At 40.6% G+C, this 13,453-nt stretch overlaps 1 protein-coding gene across 1 annotated transcript in view; it reads left to right on the forward strand.

Moving 5' to 3' along the window:
* LOC106591937 (multidrug resistance-associated protein 1) overlaps positions 1 to 13,453 on the forward strand; it is a 90,996-nt gene that overhangs the window by 1,580 nt on the left and 75,963 nt on the right. Inside the window, exon 2 of the mRNA XM_045715878.1 lies at positions 1,366 to 1,542. Within this exon, the coding sequence (XP_045571834.1) occupies positions 1,366 to 1,542 (177 nt within the window). The remainder of the gene's footprint in view (positions 1 to 1,365; positions 1,543 to 13,453) is intronic.

The raw sequence follows: 13,453 nt of genomic DNA on the forward strand, positions 1-13,453 counted from the left end.
TCTATATTCTACCGGGCTTTGTTGTCTATTCACTGGCTCAGTTATTGAACCAAACAAATTCCAAAGGGGTAAGAGCCAAGCCAAAGGGTATTGAGACAAGTGCTTTCCAAAATCACTGAACTGGTCACTGGTCATGAGTACCTTGGAGTTGCTTGTCCTTTAGTAGCCATGGTCAGACTGATTAAACAGTAGGGTTATTGAACACATACACAGTATGACTCAGGATTCAGGTAAAAACAGCTGTCATAACATGTTGTGACAGTGTTGTGTCAGTGTTGTCTCGTGACAGTGTCGTGACAGTGTTGTCTCGTGATCGTGTTGTCTCGTGACAGTGTTGTGACAGTGTTGTGACAGTGTTGTCTCGTGACAGTGTTGTCTCGTGATTGTGTTGTCTCAGTGTTGTGTTGTGACAGTGTTGTCTCTTGACAGTGTTGTCTCAGTGTAGTGTTGTGACAGTATTGTCTCGTGACGGGGTTTCAGTGTTGTCTCGTGACAGTTTTGTCTCAGTGTTGTGCTGACAGTGTTGTGAAAGTGCTGTCTCAGTGTTGTCTCAGTGTTGTGACACTGTTGTGTCTGTTGTGATATGACAGTGTTGTATCAGTGTTATAAACGCCTTATGAACTCAGGATTTTGGTAAAGTGTTATCAAACAATACAGCCAAAAGCGATAGACTTTAGTAAAGGAACGAGAGAGGAAGTTGTGTCTGTGTGTGGCAGGCCTGGCACCCTGCCTCCAGTTCCCTCCTTTGTGCCAAGGCAGGAATGTTTATGTGGGCTTTATTAGAAACACCTCATTCACTGAGATGAAGAACAGACGCTGTGGTCGTCCACACACACACACACACACACACACACACACACACACACACACACACACACACACACACACACACTCTGTGTGTTTCCACACAAGGTGTAGTTATGTAGCCTGGTGTTTTGTATGAATGTATTAGTCTCTGTAGCTCTACTAACATTAGGCCTTGTCATAATTCACTATCTGAACACAGCAGTCTGAGGTTGTGTCCCATATATAGTGCACTACTTTTGACCCCCAATGGCACCCTGTTCCCTGTATAGTGCACTACTTTTGACCCCAAATGGTTCCCTATTCCCTATATACAGCACTACTTTGGACCCCAAATGGAACCCTATTCCCTATATAGTGCACTACGTTTGACCCCAAATGGTTCCCTATTCCCTGTATAGTGCACTACATTTGCCCAGGTCCCATAGGGTGTCATTTATTAGCCTGCCCTGTCTGGGTGCCAGTCTCTTTCTGCTTAGGTCACCATGTCCTTATCAAAACTATGTTGAATGAGCTGTTGTGTCTCTCAGTCATCTGTCATTTATTTCCCCCCCCCCCCAGGATTGGAACCGTACGTGGCACGTGGGAAACCCAGATCTGACCCAGTGCTTTCAGAGCACAGTGCTGGTATGGGTCCCCTGTCTCTACCTCTGGGTCTGTGCCCCAATCTATTTCCTGTACCTCAAAAGCCATGACCGGGGCTACATATGCATGACCCACCTCAACAGAGCCAAAACCGTGAGTCCAGGGGGGGGGGCTGTGTGTGTGTGTTTTTATAGGGAGAGTCTGGGATGGAGGTGGTGGTGTGTGTACGTGTCCATGTTCTTCTGCATGTGTCTGTGTTATCTGTGTTATCTGTGTCTGTCTGTCTCAGCGGTTCTTACAATGAGATAAGACCAGCATCCCGGAGTTGCCTCTTCACTGTTGACGTTGAGACTGGTGTTTGGCGGGTACTATTTAATGAAGCTGCCAGTTGAGGACTTGTGAGGCGTCTGTTTCTCAAACCAGACACTCTAATGTACTTGTCCTCTTACTCAGTTGTGCACCGGGGCCTCCCACTCCTCTTTCTATTCTGGTTAGAGACAGTTTGCGCTGTTCTGTGAAGGGAGTAGTACACAGTGTTGTACGAGATCTTCAGTTTCTTGGCAATTTCTCGCATGGAAATAGCCTTAATTTCTCAGAACAAGAATAGACTGACAAGTTTCAGAAGAAAGTTCTTTGTTTCTGGCTATTTTGAGCCTGTAGTCGAACCCTCAAATGCTGGTGCTCCAGATACTCAGCTAGTCTAAAGAAGGCCAGTTTTATTGCTTCTTTAATCAGGACAACAGTTTTCAGATGTGCTAACATAATTGCAAAAGGGTTTTCTAATGATAAATTAGCCTATTAAAATGATAAACTTGGATTAGCTAACACAACGTGCCATTGGAACACAGGAGTGATGGTTGCTGATAATGGGCCTCTGTACGCCTATGTAGTTATTCCATAAAAAATCAGCCGTTTCCAGCTACAATGGTCATTTACAACATTAACAATGTCTACACTGTAGACTGATCAGTTTGATGTTATTTTAATGGACAAAAAATGTGCTTTTCTTTCAAAAACACGGACATTTCTACAGTGGGGGGAAAAAGTATTTGATCCCCTGCTGATTTTGTACGTTTGCCCACTTACAAAGAAATGATCAGTCTATAAGTTTAATAGTAGATTTATTTGAACAGTGAGAGACAGAATAACAACAAAACTGGAGACTGGCTAGGCCACTCCAGGACCTTAATGTGCTTCTTCTTGAGCCACTCCTTTGTTGCCTTGGCCATGTGTTTTGGGTCATTGTCATGCTGGAATACCCATCCACGACCCATTTTCAATGCCCTGGCTGAGGGAAGGAGGTTCTCACCCAAGATTTGACGGTACATGGCCCCGTTCATCGTCCCTTTGATGCGGTGAAGTTGTCCTGTCCCCTTAGCAGAAAAACACCCCCAAAGCATAATGTTTCCACCTCCATGTTTGACGGTGGGGATGGTGTTCTTGGGGTCATAGGCAGCATTCCTCCTCCTCCAAACATAGCGAGTTGAGTTGATGCCAAAGAGCTCCATTTTGGTCGCATCTGACCACAACACTTTCACCCAGATGTCCTCTGAGTCATTCAGATGTTCATTGGCAGACTTCAGACGGGCCTGTATATGTATTCTTGAGCAGGGGGACCTTGCGGGCGCTGCAGGATTTCAGTCCTTCACGGTGTAGTGGGTTACCCATTGTTTTCTTGGTGACTATGGTCCCAGATGCCTTGAGATCATTGACAAGATCCTCCCGTGTAGTTCTGGGCTGATTCCTCACCGTTCTCATGATCATTGCAACTCCACGAGGTGAGATCTTGCATGGAGCCCCAGGCCGAGGGAGATTGACAGTTCTTTTGTGTTTCTTCCATTTGCGAATAATCGCACCAAATGTTGTCACCTTCTCACCAAGCTGCTTGGCGATGGTCTTGTAGCCCATTCCAGCCTTGTGTAGGTCTACAATCTTGTCCCTGACATCCTTGGAGAGCTCTTTGGTCTTGGCCATGGTGGAGAGTTTGGAATCTGATTGATTGATTGCTTCTGTGGACATGTGTCTTTTTTACAGGTAACAAGCTGCTGTTAGGAGCACTCCCTTTAAGAGTGTGCTCATAATCTCAGCTCGTTACCTGTATAAAAGACACCTGGGAGCCAGAAATCTTTCTGATTGAGAGGGGGTCAAATACTTATTTCCCTCATTAAAATGCATATCAATTTATAACATTTTTGACATGCTTTTTTCTGGATATTTTTGTTGTTATTCTGTCTCTCACTGTTCAAATAAACCTACCATTAAAATTATAGACTGATCCTTTCTTTGTCAGTGGGCAAACGTACAAAATCAGCAGGGGATCAAATACTTTTTTCCCCCACTGTAAGTGACCCCAAACTGAATATATGAACAACCAGAGAAAAATATATAGCAAGCTAACACTCTCTCTCTGAACAACCAGAGAAACATATATAGCAAGCTAACACTCTCTCTCTCTCTGAACAACCAGAGAAACATATATAGCAAGCTAACACACTCTCTCTCTGAACAACCAGAGAAACATATATAGCAAGCTAACACTCTCTCTCTGAACAACCAGAGAAACATATATAGCAAGCTAACACTCTCTCTCTCTCTGAACAACCAGAGAAACATATATAGCAAGCTAACACTCTCTCTCTGAACAACCAGAGAAACATATATAGCAAGCTAACACACTCTCTCTCTGAACAACCAGAGAAACATATATAGCAAGCTAACACACTCTCTCTCTGAACAACCAGAGAAACATATATAGCAAGCTAACACTCTCTCTCTGAACAACCAGAGAAACATATATAGCAAGCTAACACACTCTCTCTCTGAACAACCAGAGAAACATATATAGCAAGCTAACACACTCTCTCTCTGAACAACCAGAGAAACATATATAGCAAGCTAACACTCTCTCTCTGAACAACCAGAGAAACATATATAGCAAGCTAACACTCTCTCTCTGAACAACCAGAGAAACATATATAGCAAGCTAACACTCTCTCTCTGAACAACCAGAGAAACATATATAGCAAGCTAACACACTCTCTCTGAACAACCAGAGAAACATATATAGCAAGCTAACACTCTCTCTCTGAACAACCAGAGAAACATATATAGCAAGCTAACACTCTCTCTCTGAACAACCAGAGAAACATATATAGCAAGCTAACACTCTCTCTCTCTGAACAACCAGAGAAACATATATAGCAAGCTAACACTCTCTCTCTCTGAACAACCAGAGAAACATATATAGCAAGCTAACACTCTCTCTCTGAACAACCAGAGAAACATATATAGCAAGCTAACACTCTCTCTCTCTGAACAACCAGAGAAACATATATAGCAAGCTAACACACTCTCTCTGAACAACCAGAGAAACATATATAGCAAGCTAACACACTCTCTCTGAACAACCAGAGAAACATATATAGCAAGCTAACACTCTCTCTCTGAACAACCAGAGAAACATATATAGCAAGCTAACACCTCTCTCTCTCTGAACAACCAGAGAAACATATATAGCAAGCTAACACACTCTCTCTGAACAACCAGAGAAACATATATAGCAAGCTAACACTCTCTCTCTGAACAACCAGAGAAACATATATAGCAAGCTAACACTCTCTCTCTCTGAACAACCAGAGAAACATATATAGCAAGCTAACAGTCTCTCTGAACAACCAGAGAAACATATATAGCAAGCTAACACTCTCTCTCTCTCTGAACAACCAGAGAAACATATATAGCAAGCTAACACTCTCTCTCTCTGAACAACCAGAGAAACATATATAGCAAGCTAACACACTCTCTCTGAACAACCAGAGAAACATATATAGCAAGCTAACACTCTCTCTCTCTGAACAACCAGAGAAACATATATAGCAAGCTAACACACTCTCTCTCTCTGAACAACCAGAGAAACATATATAGCAAGCTAACACTCTCTCTCTGAACAACCAGAGAAACATATATAGCAAGCTAACACTCTCTCTCTCTGAACAACCAGAGAAACATATATAGCAAGCTAACACTCTCTCTCTCTGAACAACCAGAGAAACATATATAGCAAGCTAACACTCTCTCTCTGAACAACCAGAGAAACATATATAGCAAGCTAACACTCTCTCTCTGAACAACCAGAGAAACATATATAGCAAGCTAACACTCTCTCTCTCTGAACAACCAGAGAAACATATATAGCAAGCTAACACTCTCTCTCTGAACAACCAGAGAAACATATATAGCAAGCTAACACTCTCTCTCTGAACAACCAGAGAAACATATATAGCAAGCTAACACTCTCTCTCTCTGAACAACCAGAGAAACATATATAGCAAGCTAACACTCTCTCTCTGAACAACCAGAGAAACATATATAGCAAGCTAACACTCTCTCTCTCTGAACAACCAGAGAAACATATATAGCAAGCTAACACTCTCTCTCTCTGAACAACCAGAGAAACATATATAGCAAGCTAACACTCTCTCTCTGAACAACCAGAGAAACATATATAGCAAGCTAACACTCTCTCTCTGAACAACCAGAGAAACATATATAGCAAGCTAACACTCTCTCTCTGAACAACCAGAGAAACATATATAGCAAGCTAACACTCTCTCTCTCTGAACAACCAGAGAAACATATATAGCAAGCTAACACTCTCTCTCTGAACAACCAGAGAAACATATATAGCAAGCTAACACTCTCTCTCTGAACAACCAGAGAAACATATATAGCAAGCTAACACTCTCTCTCTCTCTGAACAACCAGAGAAACATATATAGCAAGCTAACACTCTCTCTCTGAACAACCAGAGAAACATATATAGCAAGCTAACACTCTCTCTCTGAACAACCAGAGAAACATATATAGCAAGCTAACACTCTCTCTCTCTGAACAACCAGAGAAACATATATAGCAAGCTAACACACTCTCTCTCTCTGAACAACCAGAGAAACATATATAGCAAGCTAACACTCTCTCTCTGAACAACCAGAGAAACATATATAGCAAGCTAACACACTCTCTCTCTGAACAACCAGAGAAACATATATAGCAAGCTAACACTCTCTCTCTGAACAACCAGAGAAACATATATAGCAAGCTAACACTCTCTCTCTGAACAACCAGAGAAACATATATAGCAAGCTAACACTCTCTCTCTGAACAACCAGAGAAACATATATAGCAAGCTAACACTCTCTCTCTGAACAACCAGAGAAACATATATAGCAAGCTAACACTCTCTCTCTGAACAACCAGAGAAACATATATAGCAAGCTAACACTCTCTCTCTCTGAACAACCAGAGAAACATATATAGCAAGCTAACACTCTCTCTCTCTGAACAACCAGAGAAACATATATAGCAAGCTAACACTCTCTCTCTGAACAACCAGAGAAACATATATAGCAAGCTAACACTCTCTCTCTGAACAACCAGAGAAACATATATAGCAAGCTAACACTCTCTCTCTGAACAACCAGAGAAACATATATAGCAAGCTAACACTCTCTCTCTGAACAACCAGAGAAACATATATAGCAAGCTAACACTCTCTCTCTCTGAACAACCAGAGAAACATATATAGCAAGCTAACACTCTCTCTCTCTGAACAACCAGAGAAACATATATAGCAAGCTAACACACTCTCTCTCTGAACAACCAGAGAAACATATATAGCAAGCTAACACTCTCTCTCTGAACAACCAGAGAAACATATATAGCAAGCTAACACTCTCTCTCTGAACAACCAGAGAAACATATATAGCAAGCTAACACACTCTCTCTGAACAACCAGAGAAACATATATAGCAAGCTAACACACTCTCTCTCTGAACAACCAGAGAAACATATATAGCAAGCTAACACTCTCTCTCTGAACAACCAGAGAAACATATATAGCAAGCTAACACTCTCTCTCTCTGAACAACCAGAGAAACATATATAGCAAGCTAACACACTCTCTCTCTGAACAACCAGAGAAACATATATAGCAAGCTAACACTCTCTCTCTGAACAACCAGAGAAACATATATAGCAAGCTAACACCTCTCTCTCTGAACAACCAGAGAAACATATATAGCAAGCTAACACTCTCTCTCTGAACAACCAGAGAAACATATATAGCAAGCTAACACCTCTCTCTCTGAACAACCAGAGAAACATATATAGCAAGCTAACACTCTCTCTCTGAACAACCAGAGAAACATATATAGCAAGCTAACACACTCTCTCTCTGAACAACCAGAGAAACATATATAGCAAGCTAACACTCTCTCTCTGAACAACCAGAGAAACATATATAGCAAGCTAACACTCTCTCTCTCTGAACAACCAGAGAAACATATATAGCAAGCTAACACTCTCTCTCTGAACAACCAGAGAAACATATATAGCAAGCTAACACTCTCTCTCTCTGAACAACCAGAGAAACATATATAGCAAGCTAACACTCTCTCTCTGAACAACCAGAGAAACATATATAGCAAGCTAACACTCTCTCTCTGAACAACCAGAGAAACATATATAGCAAGCTAACACCTCTCTCTCTGAACAACCAGAGAAACATATATAGCAAGCTAACACCTCTCTCTCTGAACAACCAGAGAAACATATATAGCAAGCTAACACTCTCTCTCTGAACAACCAGAGAAACATATATAGCAAGCTAACACTCTCTCTCTCTGAACAACCAGAGAAACATATATAGCAAGCTAACACTCTCTCTCTGAACAACCAGAGAAACATATATAGCAAGCTAACACCTCTCTCTCTGAACAACCAGAGAAACATATATAGCAAGCTAACACTCTCTCTCTCTGAACAACCAGAGAAACATATATAGCAAGCTAACACCTCTCTCTCTGAACAACCAGAGAAACATATATAGCAAGCTAACACTCTCTCTCTGAACAACCAGAGAAACATATATAGCAAGCTAACACTCTCTCTCTGAACAACCAGAGAAACATATATAGCAAGCTAACACCTCTCTCTCTGAACAACCAGAGAAACATATATAGCAAGCTAACACTCTCTCTCTGAACAACCAGAGAAACATATATAGCAAGCTAACACTCTCTCTCTCTGAACAACCAGAGAAACATATATAGCAAGCTAACACTCTCTCTCTCTGAACAACCAGAGAAACATATATAGCAAGCTAACACTCTCTCTCTCTGAACAACCAGAGAAACATATATAGCAAGCTAACACTCTCTCTCTCTGAACAACCAGAGAAACATATATAGCAAGCTAACACTCTCTCTCTCTGAACAACCAGAGAAACATATATAGCAAGCTAACACTCTCTCTCTGAACAACCAGAGAAACATATATAGCAAGCTAACACTCTCTCTCTCTGAACAACCAGAGAAACATATATAGCAAGCTAACACTCTCTCTCTGAACAACCAGAGAAACATATATAGCAAGCTAACACTCTCTCTCTCTGAACAACCAGAGAAACATATATAGCAAGCTAACACTCTCTCTCTGAACAACCAGAGAAACATATATAGCAAGCTAACACACTCTCTCTCTGAACAACCAGAGAAACATATATAGCAAGCTAACACTCTCTCTCTGAACAACCAGAGAAACATATATAGCAAGCTAACACTCTCTCTCTCTGAACAACCAGAGAAACATATATAGCAAGCTAACACTCTCTCTCTGAACAACCAGAGAAACATATATAGCAAGCTAACACTCTCTCTCTCTGAACAACCAGAGAAACATATATAGCAAGCTAACACTCTCTCTCTGAACAACCAGAGAAACATATATAGCAAGCTAACACTCTCTCTCTGAACAACCAGAGAAACATATATAGCAAGCTAACACTCTCTCTCTCTGAACAACCAGAGAAACATATATAGCAAGCTAACACTCTCTCTCTCTGAACAACCAGAGAAACATATATAGCAAGCTAACACTCTCTCTCTGAACAACCAGAGAAACATATATAGCAAGCTAACACCTCTCTCTCTGAACAACCAGAGAAACATATATAGCAAGCTAACACTCTCTCTCTGAACAACCAGAGAAACATATATAGCAAGCTAACACTCTCTCTCTCTCTGAACAACCAGAGAAACATATATAGCAAGCTAACACTCTCTCTCTCTGAACAACCAGAGAAACATATATAGCAAGCTAACATCTCTCTCTCTGAACAACCAGAGAAACATATATAGCAAGCTAACACTCTCTCTCTGAACAACCAGAGAAACATATATAGCAAGCTAACACTCCTCTCTCTCTGAACAACCAGAGAAACATATATAGCAAGCTAACACTCTCTCTCTGAACAACCAGAGAAACATATATAGCAAGCTAACACTCTCTCTCTCTGAACAACCAGAGAAACATATATAGCAAGCTAACACTCTCTCTCTGAACAACCAGAGAAACATATATAGCAAGCTAACACTCTCTCTCTCTCTCTGAACAACCAGAGAAACATATATAGCAAGCTAACACTCTCTCTCTCTGAACAACCAGAGAAACATATATAGCAAGCTAACACACTCTCTCTCTGAACAACCAGAGAAACATATATAGCAAGCTAACACTCTCTCTCTGAACAACCAGAGAAACATATATAGCAAGCTAACACCTCTCTCTCTGAACAACCAGAGAAACATATATAGCAAGCTAACACTCTCTCTCTCTCTGAACAACCAGAGAAACATATATAGCAAGCTAACACCTCTCTCTCTGAACAACCAGAGAAACATATATAGCAAGCTAACACTTCTCTCTCTCTGAACAACCAGAGAAACATATATAGCAAGCTAACACTCTCTCTCTGAACAACCAGAGAAACATATATAGCAAGCTAACACTCTCTCTCTCTGAACAACCAGAGAAACATATATAGCAAGCTAACATCTCTCTCTCTGAACAACCAGAGAAACATATATAGCAAGCTAACACTCTCTCTCTGAACAACCAGAGAAACATATATAGCAAGCTAACACTCTCTCTCTCTGAACAACCAGAGAAACATATATAGCAAGCTACACACTCTCTCTCTGAACAACCAGAGAAACATATATAGCAAGCTAACACTCTCTCTCTCTGAACAACCAGAGAAACATATATAGCAAGCTAACACTCTCTCTCTGAACAACCAGAGAAACATATATAGCAAGCTAACACTCTCTCTCTCTGAACAACCAGAGAAACATATATAGCAAGCTAACACTCTCTCTCTCTGAACAACCAGAGAAACATATATAGCAAGCTAACACACTCTCTCTCTGAACAACCAGAGAAACATATATAGCAAGCTAACACTCTCTCTCTGAACAACCAGAGAAACATATATAGCAAGCTAACACTCTCTCTCTCTGAACAACCAGAGAAACATATATAGCAAGCTAACACTCTCTCTCTCTGAACAACCAGAGAAACATATATAGCAAGCTAACACTCTCTCTCTGAACAACCAGAGAAACATATATAGCAAGCTAACACTCTCTCTCTCTGAACAACCAGAGAAACATATATAGCAAGCTAACACTCTCTCTCTCTGAACAACCAGAGAAACATATATAGCAAGCTAACACTCTCTCTCTCTGAACAACCAGAGAAACATATATAGCAAGCTAACACCTCTCTCTCTGAACAACCAGAGAAACATATATAGCAAGCTAACACTCTCTCTCTCTGAACAACCAGAGAAACATATATAGCAAGCTAACACTCTCTCTCTCTCTGAACAACCAGAGAAACATATATAGCAAGCTAACACTCTCTCTCTCTGAACAACCAGAGAAACATATATAGCAAGCTAACACTCTCTCTCTCTGAACAACCAGAGAAACATATATAGCAAGCTAACACTCTCTCTCTCTGAACAACCAGAGAAACATATATAGCAAGCTAACACTCTCTCTCTCTGAACAACCAGAGAAACATATATAGCAAGCTAACACTCTCTCTCTCTGAACAACCAGAGAAACATATATAGCAAGCTAACACTCTCTCTCTCTGAACAACCAGAGAAACATATATAGCAAGCTAACACTCTCTCTCTGAACAACCAGAGAAACATATATAGCAAGCTAACACCTCTCTCTCTGAACAACCAGAGAAACATATATAGCAAGCTAACACTCTCTCTCTGAACAACCAGAGAAACATATATAGCAAGCTAACACTCTCTCTCTGAACAACCAGAGAAACATATATAGCAAGCTAACACTCTCTCTCTCTGAACAACCAGAGAAACATATATAGCAAGCTAACACTCTCTCTCTCTCTGAACAACCAGAGAAACATATATAGCAAGCTAACACTCTCTCTCTCTGAACAACCAGAGAAACATATATAGCAAGCTAACACTCTCTCTCTCTGAACAACCAGAGAAACATATATAGCAAGCTAACACACTCTCTCTCTGAACAACCAGAGAAACATATATAGCAAGCTAACACTCTCTCTCTGAACAACCAGAGAAACATATATAGCAAGCTAACACTCTCTCTCTCTGAACAACCAGAGAAACATATATAGCAAGCTAACACTCTCTCTCTCTGAACAACCAGAGAAACATATATAGCAAGCTAACACTCTCTCTCTCTGAACAACCAGAGAAACATATATAGCAAGCTAACACTCTCTCTCTCTGAACAACCAGAGAAACATATATAGCAAGCTAACACTCTCTCTCTGAACAACCAGAGAAACATATATAGCAAGCTAACACTCTCTCTCTCTGAACAACCAGAGAAACATATATAGCAAGCTAACACTCTCTCTCTCTGAACAACCAGAGAAACATATATAGCAAGCTAACACTCCTCTCTCTCTGAACAACCAGAGAAACATATATAGCAAGCTAACACTCTCTCTCTCTGAACAACCAGAGAAACATATATAGCAAGCTAACACTCTCTCTCTGAACAACCAGAGAAACATATATAGCAAGCTAACACTCTCTCTCTCTGAACAACCAGAGAAACATATATAGCAAGCTAACACTCTCTCTCTGAACAACCAGAGAAACATATATAGCAAGCTAACACTCTCTCTCTCTGAACAACCAGAGAAACATATATAGCAAGCTAACACTCTCTCTCTGAACAACCAGAGAAACATATATAGCAAGCTAACACTCTCTCTCTCTGAACAACCAGAGAAACATATATAGCAAGCTAACACTCTCTCTCTGAACAACCAGAGAAACATATATAGCAAGCTAACACTCTCTCTCTCTGAACAACCAGAGAAACATATATAGCAAGCTAACACTCTCTCTCTCTGAACAACCAGAGAAACATATATAGCAAGCTAACACTCTCTCTCTCTGAACAACCAGAGAAACATATATAGCAAGCTAACACACTCTCTCTCTGAACAACCAGAGAAACATATATAGCAAGCTAACACTCTCTCTCTCTGAACAACCAGAGAAACATATATAGCAAGCTAACACTCTCTCTCTCTGAACAACCAGAGAAACATATATAGCAAGCTAACACTCTCTCTCTCTGAACAACCAGAGAAACATATATAGCAAGCTAACATCTCTCTCTCTGAACAACCAGAGAAACATATATAGCAAGCTAACACTCTCTCTCTGAACAACCAGAGAAACATATATAGCAAGCTAACACTCTCTCTCTGAACAACCAGAGAAACATATATAGCAAGCTAACACCTCTCTCTGAACAACCAGAGAAACATATATAGCAAGCTAACACTCTCTCTCTCTGAACAACCAGAGAAACATATATAGCAAGCTAACACTCTCTCTCTGAACAACCAGAGAAACATATATAGCAAGCTAACACTCTCTCTCTGAACAACCAGAGAAACATATATAGCAAGCTAACACTCTCTCTCTGAACAACCAGAGAAACATATATAGCAAGCTAACACTCTCTCTCTCTGAACAACCAGAGAAACATATATAGCAAGCTAACACTCTCTCTCTGAACAACCAGAGAAACATATATAGCAAGCTAACACTCTCTCTCTGAACAACCAGAGAAACATATATAGCAAGCTAACACTCTCTCTCTGAACAACCAGAGAAACATATATAGCAAGCTAA

The sequence above is a fragment of the Salmo salar genome, chromosome ssa03 (assembly GCF_905237065.1).
Source record: "Salmo salar chromosome ssa03, Ssal_v3.1, whole genome shotgun sequence".
Lineage (NCBI taxonomy): Eukaryota > Metazoa > Chordata > Actinopteri > Salmoniformes > Salmonidae > Salmo > Salmo salar.